This window comes from Oncorhynchus gorbuscha, linkage group LG11 (genome assembly GCF_021184085.1).
Source record: "Oncorhynchus gorbuscha isolate QuinsamMale2020 ecotype Even-year linkage group LG11, OgorEven_v1.0, whole genome shotgun sequence".
Classification (NCBI taxonomy): Eukaryota; Metazoa; Chordata; class Actinopteri; order Salmoniformes; family Salmonidae; genus Oncorhynchus; species Oncorhynchus gorbuscha.
In genome coordinates, this window is record NC_060183.1 from 42,476,186 (window position 1) to 42,501,784 (window position 25,599).

The 25,599-nt window shown below is 42.3% G+C and overlaps 1 protein-coding gene across 1 annotated transcript in view; it reads right to left on the reverse strand.

Annotated features, from left to right (window-relative positions):
- Nucleotides 1–24,733, reverse strand: part of LOC124048675 (calmodulin-regulated spectrin-associated protein 1-B-like) — a 114,140-nt gene extending 89,407 nt beyond the window's left edge. The window contains 3 exon segments of the mRNA XM_046369690.1: nt 7,980–8,242; nt 23,912–24,081; nt 24,597–24,733. Coding sequence (XP_046225646.1) covers nt 7,980–8,242; nt 23,912–24,002 — 354 coding nt within the window. The 5' untranslated portion in view covers nt 24,003–24,081; nt 24,597–24,733.
- Nucleotides 24,734–25,599: the final 866 nt, after the last annotated feature.

Consider the following 25,599-nt stretch of genomic DNA (forward strand, 5'->3'; position numbering starts at 1 on the left):
GATCAGCGTGCAAAATGGCGTCTTGTTCAGAGGTCAGAAGGTCATTATTCCCAAATCACTACGTCCAGAGATGCTTACCCGCATACACTCCAGTCACGTTGGAGGTGACGCATGCTACCGCCAGGCTCGTGAAACATTATACTGGTCAAACATGCAAGCCAAAATTAAAGACTTTGTCAGCAACTGTACCACATGTAACGAGTACACTCATGAACAGCAAAAGGAAACCATGATGTCACACGAACTGCCCAAAAGGGCCTGGCAAATCGTCAGCATGGACTTATTCAGCCACAGACAAAAGGACTATCTTCTCATCGTTGATCACTACTCTGACTTTTGGGAAACTGAACTGCTCCCTGACTTGTCTGCAGAGACGGTCATAAAGCGCTGCAAGGCGCAGTTTGCAAGGCAAGGTCAGCCTAACAAGGTAATCACGAACAATGGCCCACAATTCACTGCACAGTTCAAGCGTTTCGCCTCAGAATGGGAGTTTGACCACGTGACCTCCTCTCCAAGACACCCAAAAGCAAATGGCAAGGCAGAATCAGCTGTCAAGATTGCAAAAAACCTGTTAAGCAGGGCCTTGCGCGACAGCAACGAACCATGGAAAGCGATCTTACAGTGGAGGAACACACCCACCGAAAACATGGACAGCAGCCCAGCACAACGCCTTCTGTCCAGACGTCTGAAGACTACCATCCCCGAAGCTAACAAGCTTCGATATATCGGTGAACATATCGGAATGTCTAGTTTAACACCGATGTCAAAGCTACCGTGCATACCTATATAATCAGGTACATGATGTAATGACGCCACGTAAAATGTTGCGCTACACGATGCAACAAAGCATTCATAACCTATCCCACACAATGTCTGTTGTGTGGATCGAGAAGTCAACAAGTCGAACAGTCATTTGAAAGAGTAAGAAAATATCAGCGAGACAACTCAAAGGCGAAAACCATTAAAGCCAAGATAATGGAATGCATTGCCCCTGACAATCAACCTTTCTCTGTCGTGGGTGATGTTGACTTTCGCTGACTGATCGAGCACCGGTACCACACTACCAAGTGCGCTATTTTTCAGATGTTGCCCTATCGGAGTTACAAAGTAATAGCGTCTCTGCTATTAGCTTCACGGCATACATATCATGGAATGCAGTTTGAGTCTTTGCGAGTCAAAAAAGATACAGGAGCACTGTCAAAGCTGTACAAAACTGTTTGCAAACAAGCAAACCCCGGACACAAATGTGTTTACAATACCGCGTTGGTCATAAAGCATCATTTGTTCGACCGCAACTTCTGGGGTAAATAGCTTTAGCTTGGTACCTAGCTAGCACCAATACCACCAATCTGAAAACAATGACCATTAGAAACTGCAGTCATTTTTATTATTCTTAGCAAGGATTTGGGAATCCTTGTGACTAAGTATTAGCTAGGTTGCCATTTGTTGTTTGCCAATGGAAATTGAACTTAGTAAAATAAATAGCTAGCCAGCTACTTATCCCTGTTGCCCAAAGCTAACGTTATAAGCAGCTGGCAAGTGAGGCTCGACCAGACCGGGTTATGTGTTGTGAAGCTGGCCACAATAAGGATTAGGCACAATAGTGGAATTTGCAGTTTGCTTTCAAAATAAAAGTATTTAATTGACAGTGATGTAAATGAATACAAATAGTAGAATTATGCCTTTTATTTTGAAGGCTAACCACAAAGTCCACTATTGTGGCTAATCCTTATTGTGGCTAGCTTCACATAGATGGGTCCAACCACCATTAATCAAATAAGAACTGTCCTTATAAATTAGGGTTATTTTAGATGACACCTAGCTATATAGTTAGTTAGCTAGCTATAGCTACTGAAACAGATTGTCGTTTTGCTATGTTTTGGGGGAAAAACATTGTGTGCATCTATGAGCTAGCGAGCTTTGTTTTATGACCAGCACTGTAGGTGTGCGAGACAACTTTACCAGCAACATAGAATACGTACCGATAAATTGTTCTGACATATGAAATACGAGTGAGTGTAATCGATGTGTAATAACTAGGTAAACAATTAATGAACGTGAATGTGTTCAATTATTATGTGACGTGCAGTCATACTCAGGTCCTGATTGGTCAACAAGCTTATTTGACATGCAAAGACCCAAATGGCGTTCCATAGAAATCCTGGTTGAGAATGAAACGACTGAACAGATGAACAACGAAACAGCACAGCAAGTAAGTGAAATAAATAGGTTTTGATTATGTTTTATTGGTAAAGGGGACATACACATAAATGCCAACAAAATACCTTTTTGGTTTGTGTGTGTGTGTGTGTGTGTGTGTGTGTGTGTGTGTGTGTGTGTGTGTGTGTGTGTGTGTGTGTGTGTGTGTGTGTGTGTGTGTGTGTGTGTGTGTGTGTGTGTGTGTGTGTGTGTGTGTGTGTGTGTGTGTGTGTGTGTGTGTGTGTGTGTGTGTGTGTGTGTGTGTGTAACCTTTATTTAACTAGGCAAGTCAGTTAAGAACAAATTCTTATTGACAATGATGGCCCGGACGACGCTGGGCCAATTGTGCGCTGCCCTATGGGACTCCCAAACACGGCCGGATGTGATACAGCCTAGATTCGAACCAGGGACTTTTGTTATGCCTCTTGCACTGAGATGCAGTGCCTTAGACTGCTGCGTCCATGTGTGTGTGTGTTACCTATCTAAATGCACTAGAATGCTTAAAAGGCCACTAAAATTTAAAATATCGGTTTTATTTTTTGGCAAGGAAAATATAGGATATCAGTATCGGCCAAAAATGTCATATCGGTGCATCACTACCAGAAACGGCTCCTGGTAAACTGTTTGCCACGAGTGGCAATAAATGTTTCGGTCACAGGTTTGCCAAAGATCAAATAGAATCTTGAGAGAATTGTCTGGCAGAAAAAAACATACTAAAAAAGATACCTCCTCCCTCTATGTCAACCAAACGAAGGAGCTGATCGTGGACTTCAGGAGACAACAGAGAGAGCACCCCCCAATCCGTAGTGGAGAGGGTGGTGAAAATGTATGAACTTACGTATTTATTCAATGTTGCCCAATTGAGACCAAGGTCTCATTCCAAATGGTACCTTGAGTACAAAAATTCTCACAACAGGAAGAACAAATAACCACAAGAAAACCTCAACATCACAATTTCAACAAATAAAACACTATCGAAATAACTGTAATTAATTCATTCAACGCCAGAGTCCTAAACTGCCCTAGCGGCACCAGGGAATCAAGACGCAAAGAATTTTGTAGGTTTTTCCAACAATGCGGGGCATTAAAATTAAAGGAGGATTCACCAGAGGACCTCAAGAGTTAACCAATCCTGTGAATGGGTTTGGTAGTGCATTATTTTATACATTAGCAATGAAATTAGGCAATTAGAGTTTTTAAACCTGCATTTAGTCTTACCTGCATTAAGTACAATTTTTAAAACAACCAGGGCAAAACAACCAGTTAAAAATGTCAGATTGCAGCTCTAACATATCCTGGTCAAACGTTGGGGCAACGGCATACACAAGTCTCATCTGCATACAGATGAATATTACAAGTTTTAACAAATAGACCAATATTATTTATATAAATATTAAAGAGAACTGGTCTCAGTACCGACCCCTGCGGTACACCTTTTGTAATATCCAGGAAACACCAGAGATCGCTCATTGATTTCTGTCTGACAATTGTCAAACTACTTGCAAGAAGCCTGATCCAGGCCTATTTCAGTTAACCGTTGAATAAGAATGTGATGATACAGTAAATGGTATTAAAGGCCTTGGAAAGGTCTATAAATAAGGCAGCACAATTATTTTTAGGATTCAAGCAATTTAACACACCTAAAATAAGCGAAGCAGCTGAAGCTGTGCCATGTCCAGATCTAAAACTAGATTGGTGCACATTAAAAATAGAGTGAGAAGTTAAAGTATTTAGCTGAAAGTTGTTAATGGATTCTAAAACTTTGGAAAGGCAAGATCATTTGGAAATTGAACTGTAGTTATCTAAATCATAAAGATCTCCTTACATTGGCTGCTTGCCAGATCATAGGGATAACACCAGAAACAATTGGTTCTGCAATAAGTGGGGCAGAGCTGCAGTAAGAAGAGATCAACTGAATAAGTCCCTATGCTGTTGTTTTTTAACATCAATCCTTAGCAAAGTACTTAGTACATCATAGACATCAAAGGGTTGAAATGAAAATAAAGTATGTCAGTCTGTTAATGCATCATTCTCTACAATCTGTTCTGATGTGACTAAAGGATGTTTCAATTTTCAGAGATGATCCTTCTAAACAGGTGGCCAGATGAAGCAAAATGGTTATTAAAAGCATCTCAAATCTCCATTTAGTCTAAAATGGGACCAGAGACTGTCAAAACCTGCCGGGGCAACAAGGGGGTGGTTTAGTTTGAAAGATTTGACCACATTTCAGAAATTGTCTGGATTACAACAACTCTGATACACAATTCAAGAAATATGTTGATCTAACTTTTTTAACCAGGGATAGGCATCTATTTCCCAAATGTCTGAAGGACTGCCAATCAGACATAGAATCAGTCCGTCGGGCCTTTGCCCAAGCTACATTTATTTCCTGTAATTTCTCAGACAATTCATGCGTACACCAAAGATTACATCAGCCCTTAGTTTAACAGGAAGATAAAACAAAAATAAGCTTCCATTTCCTCAGCGTGCACATCACAGACAACTTGAAATGGTCCATCCTCACAGATGTGATGAAGACGGCGCAACATCAGGAGGCTGAAGAAATTCGGCTTGCCCCAAAGACATTCACACCGCCTGGCAAGGCCAATTGCACCGTGCACAATCGCAGGGCTCTCCAGAGGGTGGTGCAGTCAGCCCAACACATCACCGGGGCAGGGTTTCCGTTAGCTGTTAATAGCCGGCTTTTGGCTTGATTTCTCTTTATAGAAAAGCCAATAAAAATGTCAGGAAGTAAGTAAAAACATCCCATTGTTAAATAATGCTTTTTTTTGCCTATTTATTGATAGAAATACCAGATGATGTAAATACATTAGACCGGTCATGCTTATCGGTCTATGGTTTAATTTGCACAATTTGGTGTACTTAAATTGACTCGCCTGTGTGTATATTCATTATGCATCTTATTAATCACACAATCAAATGTTGTTGGTCACAGATGGTATTGCGGGTGTAGCAAAATGCTTGTGTTACTACTGCACTGTTGGAGCTAGGATCTAAAAATTCACAACAATAAACACAAATCGAATGGAATGAAGAAATATAAAATTAGGACGAGCAATGTCGAAGTGGCATTGACTAAAATACAGTATATTACATTACCTAACAAATCTGGACACACCTACTCATTCAAGGGTTTTTCTTTATTTTTACTATTTTCTACATTGTAGGATAATAGTGAAGACATCAGAACTATGAAATAATACATATGGTTTCATGTAGTAAACCAAAAAGTGTTAAACAAATCAAAATACATTTTAGATTCTTAAAAGTAGCCACTCTTTGCCTTGCTGACAGCTTTGTACATTCTTGGCATTCTCTCAACCAGTTTCATGAGGTGGTCACCTTGCCACGACTTCCACCAAAGGTGGCTCCTCTCCCTGTTCGGGAGGTGCTTGGCGGTCTCCGTCACCGGTCTACTAGCTGCCATCGATCAATTTTTCCTTTGTTTGTTTTGTTTTCACCTTTTGCTCATTTTGGTTCATTATGTTGTCTATTTAAACTTCTAGTGCCCGCTTGCTGTTGTGCGGGCTTATCCTTACTGTCAGTGGTGCTGTTGTTTTTTTTCGCCTGTGTATTATGTTCTTTCCCTGTTTTGGAGACATACGTGTTCTATGGGCATTGCCTTTTTGTTTGGCTGGACTATGCGCAATAAACACATTTCTTTGGAAGTTTGCTCTCTGCGCCTGACTCTACACCCACCACTCCTAGAAATACATGACACACCGGAAATGCATTTCAATTAACAGGTGTGCCTTGTTAAAGGTTAATTTGTGGAATTTCTTTCCTTCTTAATGCGTTTGAACCAATCAGTTGTGTTGTGACAAGGTAGGGGTGGTATATAGAAGATAGCCCTATTTGGTAAAAGACCAAGTCCATATTATGGCAAAAACAGCTCAAATAAGCAAAGGGAAATGACAGTCCATCATTACCTTAAACATGAAGGTCAGTCAATCCGGGAAATTTCAAGAACTTTGAAAGTTTCTTCAAGTGCAGTCGCAAAAACCATCAAGCACTATGATGAAACTGGCTCTCATGAGGACCGCCACAGGAAAGGAAGACCCAGAGTTACCTCTGCTGCAGAGGATAAGTTCATTAGAGTTACCAACTGCCCAAATAAATACTTCACAGAATTCAAGTAACAGACACACGGCTTTCATGGTCGAATTGTAGCAAAGACACCACTACTGAAGGACAACAATAATAAGAAGAGACTTGCTTGGGCCAAGAAACACGAGCAATGGACGTTAAACCGGTGGAAATATGTCCTTTGAGATTTCGGGTTCCAACCGCCAAGCATGTGTGGTTCCCACTGTGATGCATTGAGGAGATGGTGTGATGGTGTGGGATGCTTTGCTGGTGACACTGTCTGTGATTTATTTAGAATTCAAGGCACACTTAACCAGCATGGCTACCACAGCATTCTGCAGTGATACACCATCCCCCCTGGTTTGCACATATTGGGACTATCATTTGTTTTTCAACAGGACAATGACCCAACACACCTCCGGGCTATTTGACCAAGGAGAGTGATGGAGTGCTGATCAGATGACCTGGCCTCCACAATCCCCTGACCTCAACCCAATTGAGATGGTTTGGAATGAGTTGGACCGCAGATCGAAGGAAAAGCAGCCAACAAGTGCTCAGCATATGTGGGAACTCCTTCAAGACGGTTGGAAAAGCATTCCAGGTGAAACTGGTTGAGAGAATACCAAGTGTGTGCAAAGCTGTCATCAAGGCAAAGGGTGGCTATGTTGAAGAATCTCAAACATATATATGCCATTTAGCGGACGCTTTTATCCAAAGCGACTTACAGTCATGTGTGCATACATTCTACGTATGGGTGGTCCCGGGAATCGAACCCACTACCCTGGCGCTACAAGCGCCATGCTCTACCAACTGAGCTACAGAAGGACCTCGAACATAAAATATATATTTTTTTGTTATTACATGATACCACGTGTTATTTCATTTTTTGATGTATTCACTATTTTTATACACACACACACACACACACACACATGATCATATATGGAATCAGGAATACCAACACTTTGGATTTTGAACATAAATGCAATGGTTCATTGGATCAGTCAAAAAAACCATTGTACATACACTGCTGCCATCTAGTGTCCATATCTAAATTACGCCTGGGCTGGAATAATACATTATGGCCCCTCTCTTGCATTTCTAAGATGGTACCAAAAGATAAAATCCTTAAAAGAGGTAACTTTTGGCAATTAATTTTCCCGATGTACCCGAAACATGACTCAAAAAACGCAATACGTACCAAACCCGGGTTACACCCCTACAGTATAGTAAAACAAAAACACATGTACAAGATGTGTTACAATTCTTAGTAACACACACAGTGCTGGTGACTGTGCTGCTAATTTGGCCAGAAGCAGGGTCAAGGCAAATAGACGGCCTTCCTTTCCCAATCGTTCCCCTACTGCTGACAGGATTTACAATACTGTCACTGTAGCACCACATTTACTGTTGTAAACACCACCATGCATTGCTGCTGCATTAAAATAGTGCAGAACAAAACAGAGTGCTTGATATTTCCTATCTCCTATCTGGTATACAAACATTTTATTAGGGTTACTTCATTTGTATCAATAAAACTGTGGGGGAGATAAATGAAACAACTTCAAAAGCCAGACCCAAATATGGATGCAGACATGCTTTCCCAGTCCTAAACCTCAAACCCATAATATCCAACTACAACTCTCTATCCAAGCCCAGTACGTTCTACTCACCATCTTGATGGGGCTACAGTCCAGGTCACCGTCAGAGACTGGGTTGTTGTCGCTCTCCAGGACGTAGATGCCTTTCCGGGAGAGGGCCTGGATGACGGACAGGTGGGACTGGAGCGCTGAGGCCTGCTCGCCCTTCAGGATGAGGCCGCAGACACGGCAGTACAGCTCCCCGGACAGCAGCAGTCTGATGACGGGCGGCTTGATGTGCTCCTGCTCATACTGGTCCGTGTAGAAGGGGTCACATAGATCTTCTGGGATGTGGTCTGGAGGAGGGGAAGATGAAGAGAGAGAGATGCAGAGAGGCAGAGAGGGAGGTGGAGAGAAAGAAAAAAGAGATAGTCAACTTAAATTAAAATAGTTGTTAGATACAGTTGGAAGGTTACATACACCTTAGCCAAATATATTTAAACTCAGTTTTTCACAACTCCTGACATTTAATTATAATACAAATTTCCTGTCATATGTCAGTTAGGATCACCACTTTATGTTAAGAATGTGAAATGTCAAAAAAATAGGAGAGAATGATTTATAACAGCTTTTATTTCTTTCATCACATTCCCAGTGGGTCAGAAGTTTACATACACTCAATTAGTATTTTTTAGAATTGCCTTTACATTGTTTAACTTGGGTCAAACGTTTAAGGTAGCCTTCCACAAGCTTACCACAATAAGTTGGGTGAATTTTGGACCATTCCTCCTGACAGAGCGGGTGTAACTGAGTCAGGTTTGTAGGTCTCCTTGCTCGCACACACTTTTTCAGTTCTGCCCACACATTTTCTATAGGATTGAGGTCAGGGCTTTGTGAAAGCCACTCCAATACCTTGACTTTGTTGTCCTAAAGCCATTTTGCCACAACTTTGGAAGTATGCTTGTGGTCATTGTCCATTTGGAAGACCCATCTGTGACCAAGCTTTAACTTCCTGACTGCTGTCTTGAGATGTTGCTTCAATATATGCACATAATTTTCCTCCCTCATGTTGCCATCTATTTTGTGACGGGCACTAGTCCCTCCTGCAGCAAAGCACCCCCACAACATGGTGCTGCCACCCACGTGCTTCACGGTTGGGATGGTGTTCTTCGGCTTGCAAGCATCCCTCTTTTTCCTCCAAACATAACGATGGTCATTATAGCCAAAGAGTTCTATTTTTTTTTCATCAGGCCAGAGGACATCTTTGTCGATCTTTGCCTCCATGTGCCGTTGCAAACCGTAGTCTGGCTATTTTATGGCGGTTTTGGAGCAGTGGCTTCTTCCTTGCTGAACGGCCTTTCAGTTTATGTCGATATAGGACTCGTTTTACTGTGGATATTGATACTTTTGTACCTGTTTCCTCCAGCATCTTCACAAGGTCCATTGCTGTTGTTCTGGGATTGACTTGCACTTTTCGCACCAAAGTACATTGATCTCTAGGAGACAGAACGCGGGATGACGGCTGTGTGGTCCCATTGTGTTTATACTTGTGTACTACTGTTTGTACAGATGAACTTGATACCTTCAGGCGTTTGGAAATTGCTCCCAAGGATGAACTAGACTTGTGGAGGTCTACAATGTTTTTTTCTGAGGTCTTGGCCGATTTCATTTGATTTTCCCATGATGTCAAGCAAAGAGGCACTGAGTTTGAAGGTAGGCCTTGAAATACATCCACAGGTACACCTCCAAATGACTCAAATGTTCTCAACCCACCTTGACAACATCCGGTGAAATTGCAGAGCTCCAAATTCAAATTAAATTACTAAAAATATTTAACTTTCATAAAATCACAAGTGCAATACATCAAAATAAAGCAACAAGTTGGTTGTTGTAAATCCAGCCGCCGTGTCAGATTTCAAAAATGATTTACGGCAAAAGCAAACCATGCGATTATCTGAGGACAGCGCCCCGCATACCAACACATGAAAAACATATTTCAACCAGGCAGGTGCGACACAAAAGTCAGAAATGAAGATACAATTAATTCCTTACCTTTGAAGATCTTCTTCTGTTGGCACTCCAAAATGTCCCAGAAACATCACAAATGGTCCTTTTGTTCAATAAATGCCTTCTTTATATCCCCAAAATGTTGCCCGTTTGATTCAGAAATACACCGGTTCCAACTCGCCCAACATGACTACAAAGTATCTAATAAGTTACCTGTAAACGTTTTCCAAACAACTTTCCTAATCCAACGTTAGATACCCTAAAACGTAAATAATCGATCAAATTTAAGACGGAATATACTGTGTTCAATGTGTTAATGACTCCAACCTAAGTGTATGTAAACTTCCAACTTCAACTGTTGCCCTCTTGCTCAGTTGTGCACCGGGGCCTCCCACTCCTCTTTCTATTCTGGTTAGAGCCAGTTTACTCTGTTCTGTTGTACGAGATCTTCAGCTTCTTGGCAATTTCTTGCATGTAATAGCCTTCATTTCTCAGAACAAGGATAGACTGACAGGTCTCAGAAGAAAGTACTTTGTTTCTGGCTATTTTTGAGCCTGTAATCGAACCCAGAAATACTGATGCTCCAGATACTCAACTACTCTAAAGAAGGCCAGATGTATTGCTTCTTTAATCAGGACAACAGTTTTCAGCTGTGCTAACATAATTGCAAAGGCTTTTCTAATGATCAATTAGCCTTTTAAAATTATAAACTTGGATTAGCTAACACAATGTGCCATTGGAACAGAGGAGTGATGGTTGCTGATAAATGTAGATATTCCTTTAAAAATCTGCCATTTCCAGCTACAATAGTAATTTACAACATTAATGTCTACATTGTATTTCTGATCAATTTGATATTATTTTAAATGGACAAAAAAAATCATTTTCTTTCAAAAACAAGGACATTTCTAAGTGACAACAAACTTTTGAACGGTAATATATATCTATATACATACACACATATATTCATATATATATATAAATATATAAACATTCATACATATACACATATATATACGTACATACATTTTCTTTTCACAAGAACTGTTCATCGGGAGCTTCATCAAATGGGTTTTCATGGCCGAGCAGCCGCACTCAAGGCTCAGATCTCCATGCGCAATGCCAAGCGTTGGCTGGAGTGGTGTAAAGCTTGCCGCTATTGGAGTCTGGAGCAGTGGAAATGCATTCACTGGAGTGTAGAATCACGCTTCACCATCTGGCAGTCCGATGGATGAATCTGGGTTTGGCGGATGCCAGGAGAACGCTACCAGCCCCAATGCATAGTGCCCACTGTAAAGTTTGGTGGGGGAATAATGGTCTGGGGCTGGTAGCCCAGACCATTATTACATTACCAAACTCCCTAGAAAAGGCAAGAACCTAGGAAGAAACCTAGAGAGAAACCAGGCGCTGAGGGGCGGCCAGTCCTCTTCTGGCTGTGCCGGAGGTAGATTATGATAGTACATGGCCATTAAGGCCAGATCGTTCTTCAAGATGTTCAAACGTTCATAGATGACCAGCATGCTCAAATAATAGTAGTTGTAGAAGGGAAAACAGGTGGTCGATCTTTGCACCTCAGGAGTAAATGTCAGTTGGCTTTTCATAGCCGAGCATTCAGAGATGAGACAGCAGCTGCGGTAGAGAGCAAGCGAGAGAGACAGAGTAGGAAAGGGGGATACCTAGTCAGTTGTACAACAATGCATTCAACCGAAATGTGTCTTCCGCATTTAACCCAAACCCTCTGAATCAGAGCGGTGCGGGGGTCTGCCATAATCGACATCCAAGTCTTCAGTGCCTGGGGAACAGTGGGTTAACTGCCTTGCTCAGGGGCAGAACAACATATTTTTACCTTGTCAGCTCAGGGATTCGATCCAGCAACCTTTCGGTTACTGGCCCAATGCTCTAACCACTAGGCTACCTGCCGCCCCAACACTGTTGGGACATATTCAATCAATCCTTATCCCAGTCTGCTGTTCCCACCATAGTTCCTGTTCCCAAGAAAGCTAAGGTAACTGAGCTAAACGACTATCGCCCTGTGGCACTCATCAGGAAGTGCTTTGAGACCCTAGACCCACTCCAATTTGCTTACCGCCCCAATAGGTCCACAGATGATGCAATCGCAATCATACTGAAAACTACCCTAACCCATCTGGACAAGAGGAATACCTACAGTTGAAGTCTGAAGTTTACATACACTTAGATTGGAGTCATTAAAACTAGTTTTTCAACCAATCCTCAAAATTCTTGTTAAAAAAACTAGTTTTGGCATGTCAGTTAGGACATCGGCTTTGTAGATGACACAAGTAACTTTTCCAACAATTGTTTACAGACAGATTATTTCACTGTATCACAATTCCAGTGGCTCAGAAGTTGACATACACAAAGTTGACTGTGCCTTTAAACAGCTTGGAAAATTGCAGAAAATGATGTCATGGCTTTAGAAGCTTCTGATAGGCTAATTTACTTAATTTGAGTCAATTGGAGGTGTGGCTGTATTTCAAGGCCTACCTTCAACCTCAGTGCCTCTGCTTGACATCATGGGAAAATCTAAAGAAATCAGCCAAGACCTCAGAAAAAAACATTGTAGACCTCCACAAATCTGGTTCATCCTTGGGAGCAATTTCCAAACACAATCCATATTGATTGCATGTCTACTTACATTATATAAATAACTATTAATATACGCCTACAGTATGATAGCTAGTGAATTAATTATCTAATTGACGTTAGCCTGCCTAGCTGGGACTTCTGAAGGACATTTTTTTTTATTTCTACAATTTCCAAAAGATAACCAAACAAAAACATCATTACTTTTACGAGACGTGTTTGTGCCATCGTGCATTAGTAGCACAATTTCTAACTTATTTAAATTCATTTTTACGTACACTTGTATGTTGACGTTTAGGTTTTAATTTGGCTGATTTTAGCGGATGTAGAATTGTCGCAAATTGAATTATGGGGAGGCCCCGAAGTGAACAGAATTGTACTCTTGCAAACTGAGGGGTTTCTGTGAGTTTGAACCGCAACCTGGGTCTCAAAAGGCTTTTCCTAGTTAAATAAAAGGTTAAACATCTATATATTTTTTTAGAAACCCAGAAAAAACACATCCCGTACCAATAGGGCTTAATGCAAGGCCTGTTTCCTTGTCTCTGCTGCTGCTGCCTCCTCCGCATTGTTCTCAATCCCAATATGCTGGTTCATTTTGCTATTACGCACATAGCTACATAGGGAAAGGTGCCACTTGTATGGCACACTGAAGATGTTTCAGAACCGCAGACAGTAACAATATCCAACGCTGGAAAAAGCGCAAAAATAATATTAGATTAGTGTTGCACCATTAGTTTTTACATACTACAACCATATACAATTTCAGTATCACATGTCTTAGCGTGATCGACTGTGCCATCCCCGTGGCCTTCGCAATTGACTAGTCCAATAAGACAGACGCGAATCAGACCGGTGTCTTGTGCACCATGAAAAATGTAATAAATTGCGACTGCTCAACTAAAATAAATCTTGGTTGACCAACAGCCTATCAACCAAACAATCAACTAAATGGGGTCAGCTCTAGTTGATACCATTCTCTTTTACGTTTTACTTTGTAAAAGGAGGCTGTTACAGGACTGTTTTATTTACTATAACTCAATTACTAATCAATTTTTTGTAAGGAAAACAAAAACATGCTATGTGTTGCAGTAGGCCTTTAGAATAATGCAAAAACATATGAGTAGGAAACAAATGATGCCTGCCAGCATGCAAAGCCGGCCCATCGAAACTATGACACTTTGTCAAACTCTAAATATAAGAAGATGCAGCTCTATTTGAAAATGTCACTTTTCCCAAGAGTATCCGTGCTGTCCACGCATTCAGCACATGACCAAATTGCTCTGGCTACTAAGCAAAAACTAGTAACATAATAACATTAAAATATTATATTCTGTGGTCAATGGATGAATGGACGACAGAAACCAGATAGAAACTCATAATGGTGCATATGACGAGAGCCACCAGCCAGCCAGGAGCCGCCAGCCAGGAGTTGCCAGAGCCGCCAGCCAGCCAGGAGCCGCCAGAGAAGCCAGCCAGCCAGGAGCCGCCAGCCAGGAGCCGCCAGAGAAGCCAGCCAGCCAGGAGCTGCCAGAGCCGCCTGTCCGGCGCTGCTGGAGACTCCCGCCTGACCGGCGCTGACGGAATCTCCCCTCCATTCGGGACCCGTGGCGAGGTTCCCAAGTCCGAGGTTGGCAGCGAGGGTCGGCATAAGAGGCCATGGGGGCGGTTGAGGAGGCGGACAAAAACTATGGTGAAGTGGGGTCCACGTCTGGCGGGACAGACGCCCACACAGACCCTCCCCTATAGGTTCAGGTTTTGCGGCCGGAGTCCGCACCTTTGGGGGGGTACTGTCACGTTCTGACCATAGTTATTTTATTATTTGTTTTAGTATGGTCAGGGCGTGAGTTGGGGTGGGCAGCCTATGTTTGTTTTTATATGTTGGTTTTTGTGTTCGGTCTAGTATGGTTCTCAATCAGAGGCAGGTGTCGTTAGTTGTCTCTGATTGAGAATCATACTTAGGTAGCCTGGGTTTCACGTTTGGTTTGTGGGTGTTTGTTTCCGTGTGAGTGTTTGGGCCACACGGTACTGTTTCGGGTTTGTAATTTCACATCATCGTTTATTGTTTTGATTCAGTGTTCAGTGCTTTCTTTAATTAAAATCATCATGAACACTTATCACGCTGCGCTTTGGTCCGATCCTTGAAATCCGGTACATATATAGAATTACACAAAACATATCTTTGACTCTTAACTATTGTTGTTTGTTATTGATATATTGCCGTCTATATATAACAACGCAAGGTTCATTAAACAGACTAAATGAGACTAAATACATTTAATAATGTAAGCTGTGAATAGTAATGAATGCTCATGAAATATCATGTGATATCTATCATGTGCATATATCAGCATATTAATCTCTTAAAAATCGCGCAACATTTCAGCGCCCTGCTACTAATGCCAGGAATATAGTATATGCATATGATTAGTATGTGTGGATAGAAAACACTCAGACGTTTATAAAACTGGTTAAATCACGGCTGTGACTATACCAGAGCGTGAGTTTCATTGAATAGCGCAGGAAAACCTGATCACTGAAAATGGAAATAATTTGATCATATTATCATATTGATCATATTGATCACAAAAAATTTGATCATATTACTCCAGTGCTAGCCTCTCTACACTGGCTTCCTGTCAAAGCAAGGGCTGATTTCAAGGTTTTACTGCTAACCTACAAAGCATTACATGGGCTTGCTCCTACCTACCTCTCTGATTTGGTCCTGCCGTACATACCTATACGTACGCTACGGTCACAAGACGCAGGCCTCCTAATTGTCCCTAGAATTTCTAAGCAAACAGCTGGAGGCAGGGCTTTCTCCTATAGAGCTCCATTTTTATGGAACGGTCTGCCTACCCATGTCAGAGACGCAAACTCGGTCTCAACCTTTAAGTCTTTACTGAAGACTCATCTCTTCAGTGGGTCATATGATTGAGTGTAGTCTGGCCCAGGAGTGGGAAGGTGAACGGAAAGGCTCTGGAGCAACGAACCGCCCTTGCTGTCTCTGCCTGGCCGGTTCCCCTTTTTCCACTGGGATTCTCTGCCTCTAACCCTGTTACGGGGGCTGAGTCACTGGCTTGCTGGGGCTCTCTCGTGCCGTCCCTGGGGGTGCGTCACCTGGGTGGGTTGATTCACTGTTGTGGTCGGCCTGTCTGGGTTTCCCCCCTTTGGGTTGTACCGTGTCGGAGATCTTTGTGGGCTATACTCGGCCTTGTCTCAGGATGGTAAGTTGGTGGTTGTAGATTTCCCTCTAGTGGTGTGGGGGCTGTGCTTTGGCAAGTGGGTGGGGTTATATCCTTCCTGTTTGGCCCTGTCCGGGGTGTCCTCGGATGGGGCCACAGTGTCTCCTGACCCCTCCTGTCTCAGCCTCCAGTATTTATGCTGCAGTAGTTTATGTGTCGGGGGCTAGGGTCAGTTTGTTTATCTGGAGTACTTCTCCTGTCCTATTCGGTGTCCTGTGTAAATCTAAGTGTGCGTTCTCTAATTCTCTCCTTCTCTCCTTCTTTCTCTCTCTCGGAGGACCTGAGCCCTAGAACCATGCCCCAGGACTACCTGACATGATGACTCCTTGCTGTCCCCAGTCCACCTGGCCATGCTGCTGCTCCAGTTTCAACTGGCCTGGGCCCTAGGACCATGTCCCAGGACTACCTGACATGAGGACTCCTTGCTGTCCCCAGTCCACCTGGCCATGCTCCTGCTCCAGTTTCAACTGTTCTGCCTTACTATTATTCAACCATGCTGGTCATTTATGAACATTTGAACATCTTGGCCACGTTCTGTTATAATCTCCACCCGGCACAGCCAGAAGAGGACTGGCCACCCCACATATGCTCTCTCTAATTCTCTCTTTCTTTCTCTCTCTCGGAGGACCTGAGCCCTAGGACCGTGCCCCAGGACTACCTGACATGATGGCTCCTTGCTGTCCCCAGTCCACCTGACTGTGCTGCTGCTCCAGTTTCAACTGTTCTGCCTTATTATTATTTGACCATGCTGGTCATTTATGAACATTTGAACATCTTGGTCATTTTCTGTTATAATCTCTACCCGGCACAGCCAGAAGAGGACTGGCCACCCCACATAGCCCGGTTCCTCTCTAGGTTTCTTCCTAGGTTTTGGCCTTTCTAGGGAGTTTTTCCTAGCCACCGTGCTTTTACACCTGCATTGTTTGCTGTTTGGGGTTTTAGGCTGGGTTTCTGTACAGCACTTTGAGATATCAGCTGATGTACGAAGGGCTATATAAATAAATTTGATTTGATTTGATTTGAAATAAATATCCTTGCGCTTACTTCCAGGAATTGGTCAAAGTGAACCGAATTACATGAGACCGAGGTTTCAGCGCCTACAGCTACCACACGTTGTCTAGAGTCTTGTCATTTGATTCAGCTTTGATTCTTGGTCCAACCGGTTCAAGGGAACTCCTTCCCTCCGGTCTCCGACCGGATGTTTTGGTCGAGCTCTCTCCGGCCATGTTTTTTTCCAGATGACACCTATAGAATTTACATCGCCTCCTGATGAATTGTATCGCTTATTAACGTGTACTAATACCTAAAGTTGCATTACAAAAGTATTTCGAAGTGTTTTTTTGAAAGTTTATCGTCAACTTTTTGAATTTAAAAAAATGATGTTACGTTATGAAACGCTATTTTTTTCGTTTATCACACAGTCTACATAGAACGATATCTAGGCTATATATGGACCGATTTAATCGGGAAAAAAAGACCCAATAGTGATTATGGGACATCTAGGAGTGCCAACAAAGAAGATGGTCAAAGGTAATGAATGTTTTATATTTTATTGTGCGGTTTGTGTAGCGCCGAATATGCTAATTATCTTGTTTACGTCCCCTGCGTGTCTTTTGTGGTGTTACATGCTATCAGATAATAGCTTCTCATGCTTTCGCCGAAAAGTATTTTAAAAATCTGACTTGTTGCCTGGATTCACAACGAGTGTAGCTTTAATTCAACACCCTGCATGTGTATTTTAATGAACGTTTGAGTTTTAATTAATACTATTAGCATTTAGCATAGTGCATTTGCATTTCCAGAGCTCTAGATGGGACGCCTGCGTGCCAGGTAGAAGCAAGAGGTTAACACCCCGGCCTTCCTAAAATCTAAGCTTGATGCCCTCAATCTCACACAAATTATCAATGAACCTACCTGTTACAACTCAAAATCTGTAAACACAAGGCACTCTCAGATATCATCCTAACCAACTTGCCCTCCAAATACACCTCTGCTGTCTTCAACCAGGATCTCAGCGATCACTGCATCATTGCTTTGGTCTGTAATGGGTGTGCGGTCAAACGACCACCCCTCATCACTGTCAAACGCGCCCTAAAACACTTCAGCGAGCAGGTCTTTCAAATCAACCTGGCCCAGGTATCCTGGAAGGATATTGAACTCATTCCGTCAGTAGAAGATGCCTAGTTATTCTTTAAAAGTGCTTCTCTCACAATCTTAAATAAGCATGCCCCACTCAAAAAATGTAGGACCAGGAACAGATATAGCCAGCCCGTGTTTCACTCCAGACTTGACTGCCCTTGACCAGCACAAAAACATCCTGTGAAATTTCCTTCCTACAGCACAAACTCCAAAAAGTTCTGGGACACTGTAAAGTCCATGGAAAAGAAGAGCACCTCCTCCCAGCTGCCCACTGCACTGAGGCTAGGAAACACTGTCACCACCGATAAATCTACGATAATTGAGAATTTCAATAAGAATTGTTCTACGGTTGGCCATGCTTTTCACCTGGCCAACCCTGTCCTGGTCAACAGCCCTGCACCCCCCACAGCAACTTGCCCAAGCCTCCCCATATCTCCTTCACCCAAATTTAGATAGCTGATGTTCTGAAAGAGCTGGAAAATCAGCCGGGCTAGACAATCTGGACCCTCTCTTTCTACAATTATCAGCCAAAATTGTTGCAACCCCTATTACTAGCCTGTTCAAAAAACTCTCTTCTCTTTCGTATCGTCCGAGACCCCCAAAGAATGGAAAATTACCGCGGTCATCCCCCTCTTCAAAGGGGAGACACTCTGACCCAAACTGCTACAGACCAATATCTATCCTACCCTGCCTTTCCAAGGTCTTCGAAAGCTAAGTTAACAAACAGATCACCGACCATGTCAAATCCCACCACACCTTCTCCGCTATACAATCTGGTTTCCGAGCTGGTCAAGGGTGCACCTCAGCCACACTCAAGGTCCTAAACGATATCATAACCTCCATCGATAAGAGACAATACTGTGCAGCTGTATTCATAGACCTGGCCAAGGCTTTCGACTCTGTCAATCACCATATTCTTACAGGCAGACTAAACAGCCTTGGTTTCTCAAATGACTGCCTCGACTGGTTCACCAACTACTTCTCAGATAGAGTTCAGTGTGTCAAATCGGAGGGCCTGTTGTCCGGACCTCTGGCAGTCTCTATGGGGGTGCCATAGGGTCAAATTCTTGGGCCGACTATTTTCTCTGTATACATCAATGATGTCGCTCTTGCTGCTGGTGATTCTCTGATCCACCTCTATACCATAGTGTATACTTCTGACCCTTCTTTGGACACGGTGTTAACTTCTTTGGGGAAGGGGGCAGTATTTTTACGTCCGGATGAAAAGCGTGCCCATAGTAAACTGCCTGCTACTCTGGCCCAGAGGATAGGATATGCATATTATTAGTAGATTTGGATAGAACACTCTGAAGTTTCGAAAAATGTTTGAATGATGTCTGAGTATAACAGAACTTATATGGCAGGTGAAAACCTGGGAAAAACCCAACCAGGAAGTGGGAAATATGAGGTTTGTAGTTTTTCAAGTGATTGCCTATCCAATATACAGTGTAAATGGGGTCCGATTGCACTTCTTACGGCTTCCACTAGATGTCAACAGTCTTTAGAATGTTGTTTCAGGCTTCTACTGTGAAAGGGGAGTGAATAAGAGCGGTTTGAACCAGTGGTCTGGAAGAAAGCCTTTAGTTTAGTCACGCACAAGCTCTGTTCCCTTTCATTTCTAAAGACAAAGGAATTGTCCGGTTGGAATATTATTGAAGATTTATGATAAAAACATCCTAAAGACTGATTCTATACATCGTTTGACATGTTTCTACAAACTGTAATGGAACTTTGACTTTTTGTCTGGACTTAGTGCCCGCGCCTCCTGCATTTGGATTATTGGACTAAAAGTGTGAACAAAAAGGAGGTATTTGGACATAAAGATGAACTTTATTGAACAAAACAAACATTTATTGTCTAACATGGAGACCTGGGAGTGCCATCAGATGAAGATCATCAAAGGTAAGTGATTCATTTTAACTCTATTTCTGACTTTTTTGACACCTTTCCTTGGTTGGAAAATGGCTGTATGGTTTTCTGCTGCTAGGCACTGACCTAACATAATCGCATGGTGTGCTTTTGCCGTAAAGCCTTTTTGAAATCTGACACAGCGGTTGCATTAAGGAGAAGTTTATCTTTAATCGTACGTAAAACACTTGTATCTTAGATCAATGTTTATGATGAGTATTTCTGTAATTTGATGTGGCTCTCTGCACTTTCACCAGATGTTTGTTTGAGACAATGCTTTTCTGAACATTACGCACCAATTTCAAATGAGGTTTTTTGGACATAAAGATGAACTTTATCGAACAAAACACACATTTATTGTCTAACATGGAGTCCTGGGAGTGCCATCCGGTGAAGATCAACAAAGATTAGTGATTCCTTTTAACGCTATTTCTGTCTTTTGTGTCATCTCTCCTTCTTTGGAAAATGGCTGTATGGTTTTCTGTGGCCTAACATAATCGCATGGTGTGCTTTTGCTGTAAAACCTTTTTGAAATCAGACACTGTGGCTGGATTAACAAGACGTTTATGTTGAAAATCGTGTTTAATACTTGTATGTTTGAGGAATTTTAATTATGACATTTATCTTGTTTGAATTTGGAGCCCTGCACTTTCACTGGATGTTGGTCAGGTGGGATGCTACCGTCCTACTGGTGCCAGACAGGTTAACTAACCTCCAGACGAGCTTCAACGCCATTCAACTCTCCTTCCGTGGCCTCCAACTGCTCTCAAATGCAAGTAAAACTAAATGCATGCTCTTCAACCGATCGCTACAAGCACCTGCCCACCCGTCCAGCATCACTACTTTGGACGGTTCTTTGGACTTAGAATATGTGGACAACTACAAATACCTAGGTGTCTGGTTAGACTGTAAACTCTCCTTCCAGACTCACATTAAGCATCTCCAATCCAAAATTAAATCTAGAATCGGCTTCCTATTTCGCAACAAAGCATCCTTCACTCATGCTGCCAAACATACCCTTGTAAAACTGACTATCCTACCGATCCTTGACTTCGGCAATGTCATTTACAAAATAGCCTCCAATACCCTACTCAGCAAATTGGATGCAGTCTATCACAGTGCCATTCGTTTTGTCACCAAAGCCCCATACACTACCCACCACTGCGACCTGTATGCTCTCGTTGGCTGGCCCTCGCTTCATATTCGTCGCCAAACCCACTGGCTCCAGGTCATCTATAAGTATTTTCTAGGTAAAGCCCCGCCTTATCTCAGCTCACTGGTCACCATAGCAGCATCCACTCGTAGCACGCACTCCAGCAGGTATATTTCACTGGTCACCCCAAAAGCAAATTCCTCCTTTGGCTGCCAATGACTGGAACGAATTGCAAAAATCACTGAAGCTGGAAACACTTATCTCCCTCACTAGCTTTAAGCACCAACTGTCAGAGCAGCTCACAGATCACTGCACCTGTACATAAGCCCATCTGTAAATAGCCAATCAAACTACCTCATCCCCTACTGTTATTCATTTATTTTGCTCCTTTGCACCCCAGTAACTCTACTGTCACATTCATCTTCTGCACATCTATCACTCCAGTGTTTAATTGCTAAATTGTAATTATTTTGTCACTATGACCTATTTTTGCCTTACCTCCCTTATCTTACCTCATTTGCACACACTGTATATAGACTTTTTTATATTGTGTTATTGACTGTATGTTTGTTTATTCCATGTGTAACTCTGTTGTTTGTGTTGCACTGCTTTGCTTTATCTTGGCCAGGTCGCAGTTGTAAATGAGCACTTCTTCTCAACTAGCCTACCTGGTTAAATAAAGTTTAAATAAATAGAAATATGTAAATGCCAACACAATAACTTTTTGTTCAGTTTGGTGTGTAACCTTAATTTATTTAGCCAAGTCAGTTAAGAATAAATTCTTATTTACAATGACGGCCTACCCCGGACGATGCTGGGCCCTATGGACCTCCCAATCACGGCCGGATGTGACACAGCCTGGATTCGAACGAGGGACTGTAGTGACGCCTCTTGCACTGAGTTGCAGTGCCTTAGACCGCTGTGCCCATGTGTGTGTGTGTGGTACCTATTTAACTTTACTAATCAAATGTATTTATATAGCCCTTCGTACATCAGCTGATATCTCAAAGTGCTGCACAGAAACCCAGACTAAAACCCCAAACAGCAAGCAATGCAGGTGTAGAAGCAAGGTGGCTAGGAAAAACTCCCTAGAAAGGCCAAAACCTAGGAAGAAACCTAGAGAGGAACCAGGCTATGAGGGGTGGCCAGTCCTCTTCTGGCTGAGCCGGGTGGAGATTATAACAGAACATGGCCAAGATGTTCAAATGTTCATAAATGACCAGCATGGTCAAATAATAATAATCACAGTAGTTGTCGAGGGTGCAGCAAGTCAGCACCTCAGGAGTAAATGTCAGTTGGCTTTTCATAGCCGATCATTAAGAGTATCTCTACCACTGCTGCTGTCTCTAGAAAGTTGAAAACAGCAGGTCTGGGACAGGTAGCACGTCCGGTGAACAGGTCAGAATTCCATAGCCGCAGGCAGACCAGTTGAAACTGGAGCAGCAGCAGCACAGCCAGGTGGACTGGGGACAGCAAGGAGTCATCATGCCAGGTAGTCCTGGGGCGTGGTCCTAGGGCTCAGGTCCTCCTACTAGAATGCTTAAAAGGCATTCTAAAATTTTTAATATCAGTTATTGGTATCGTTTTTTCTGGCAAGGAAAATATCAGATATCGGCCAAAAATGTCATATCGGTGCATCACTAATCCAGAGCATCCAAAACATGCTCAATGGGTGAGTATGCAGGCCATGTAAGAACTGGGACATTTTCAGCATCCAGGTATTATGTACAGATCCTTGCAACATTGGCCGTGCATTGTCATGCTGAAACATGAGATGGCGGCGGATGAATGGCACGACAATTGTCCTCAGGATCTCGTCACGATATGTCTGTGCATTCAAATTGCCATCAATAAAATGCAATTGTGTTTGTTGTCCGTAGCTTATGCCTGCCCATACCAAAACCCCACCATGGGGTACTTTGTTCACAACGCCATACATGCTATCTTCCCAGTACAGTTGAAACTGGGATTCATCCTAGAAGAGCACACTTCTCCAGCGTGCTCACTTAAGCCGGTTACGACACCAAACTGCAGTCAGGTCAAGACGACGAACACGCAGATGAGCTTCCTTGAGATGGTTTGACAGTTTGTGCAGAAATTACTCGCTTTTGCAAACCCTGTTTCATTAGCTGTCAGGGTGGCTGGTCTCAGATGATCCCATAGATTAAGTGTTTACACCTGGTCTGCCGTTGTGATGTAGGTTGGACGTACTGGCAAATTTTCAAAAACAATATTAGAGGCAGCTTATCGTAGAGAATTTAACATAAAATAATCTGGCAAGAGCTCTGTTGGACATTCCTGCAGTCAGCATGCCAATTGCACACTCCCCCATAACTTGAGACATCTGTGGCATTGTGTTGTGTGACAAAACTGCACATTTTAGAGTGGCCTTTTACTTCCCCCATTACAAAGTGCACTTGTGTAATGATCATGCTGTTTAACCAGCTTATTGATATGGCACACCTGTCAGGTGGTTGGATTATCTTGGCAAAGGAGAAATGCTCACTAACAAGGATGTCAACAAATGTGTATACAAAATTTGAGTGAAATAAGCTTTTTGTGCAAATGGAACATTTCTGGGATATTTTATTTCAGCTCATGAAACATCAGACCAACACTTTACATGTTGCGTTCATATTTTTGTTCAGTGTACAAATCTACCACTGTTTACACCACAGGAATATGGTGCTGTTTGGACAAAAGTTGGATTCAAATATTTATTTGACAGAGAGGGAGACATTTCACCTTGTCTGGTAAATTGGACTGCCTAGAGGTTATATATATGCTTTTATTGACAAGTCGTCGGCTATACCGTGGCATGGTTATTTTCCCGTCGCCATCTACCAAAACGAAGTACAACTCAGGGAGTCCAAGCAATAGACAGACTCCCGATGTGTCCCAAAGCTAACAGTAGCGTTTCAATATTCAAAACACAAAAGATTGCGAGCACTCGCCCAAGAGAAAACACATACCTATACCGTAAGCTTTGGCTAACAGCCAGCGGAGATTTGCATCTATTTTCGCTCTAGCGGAGTCATAGAGCTCCAGAGGCACGGTCGCCATAGCGCCTCCTTCACCAGCATGAGCCGAATCAGCTTTTCCCTTGGTACTGTTCCCGCCTGCACACACGTCTAAATCCATCCTGCACCAGACAAACCACAGACTAGTTAGAAAGAGCAATGACATTTACCAATGTCAACTGTATGCACCAGCTAATTTACTAGCAAAGGAACTGCATTCTAATGTACTGTATAAATACAATCACAGACAATAACGCTAGATGACTAGTTAGTTCATGTGCTAGTTTAACAAAATAAATGCATCGTGGCGCATGAATGAAACGCCCACCTCTGGAAAAACAAGATTATAGCGGATGGTCAACCACCAAACGTAACTAACCATAGTCTCGATTCATAATTCTTGTAAAATAAGACGACACACAAATAGCACGTTAATTGATTAAATTCCCTTATCAGAGTTAGTTGGTTAGCCAGCTAGATGTAGTAGCTTCGTTAGTTTTATAGTCTAGCAGCAACGCTAAGCCGATTTGAGAGATGACACGGCTAACCTTAGCCAAATTAGTTAGCTATGCTACCTGGCTAATTATCAAATACAGTCATTGTACAGTTGATTCATTTTAAAGCAATAAAATATTACTTTTAAATGAGCACGAGATCCACAATCCAGCTTTGACGAATAGTGACGTATCCCAAAAAAAAACATCGCTTTCACCACAGCTAAAGTTACAGTTTGGTCCTCCCCACCAACTGACCAGCAAGACAATATGATGTGCAGTTCTTCTTAGATGAGGTTTAACGGCGGTTGGCATCCAATAAATGTTGCATTACCGCCACCTACTACCCTGGAGTACAATTCCCTTATACATTGCACTTTTTTTTACATTCAAAGGAAATAAATCAACAAATACCCTACCATCTAACTCTAAACTTGTAAAAAAAAAAAATACCAAAAAAAGACACCCTGTCACCACAACCTTTCTGCGACTTCCCTGTACTTCTTACTGAAGCATATATCGCTTGTTGGCCACACCACTCCTCTCAGGATCCCTTCACCTTGACCCATCTTCCTCTACTTTCTTCACTGCCTCAACATCTGACAACTTCTACACTACTCTAACCCTGGAAAACTCAACCTGTCTCTTTCGCACCAGATATGTCAGATCCCCAGGTCCATGGGCACCCCAACAATTGACACATACCTTTTCTTTCCCCAATGCTACACATTACTTTGTCCTTTGCCCTTCTGCACACTTCTCACATCTCCCTCCTACACTCTGCTGCCACATGCCCATAAGCTTGACACCTGTAACAACGTAATTTATTAGGCATCTTGTACAGGTTAACTTATATTTGTAATAATGACAATTGCAGCAATACTGAATGAACACTTATTTTAACTTAATATAATACATCAATAAAAATTAATTTAGCCTCAAATAAATAATGAAACATGTTCATTTTGGTTTAAATAATGCAAAAACAAAGTGTTGGAGAAGTAAACGTGCAATATGTGCCATGTACAAAAGCTAACATTTGAGTTCCTTGCTCAGAACATGAGAACATATGAAAGTTGGTGGTTCCTTTTAACATGAGACTTCAATATTCCAAGGTAAGAGGTTTTAGGTTGTAGTTCATATAGA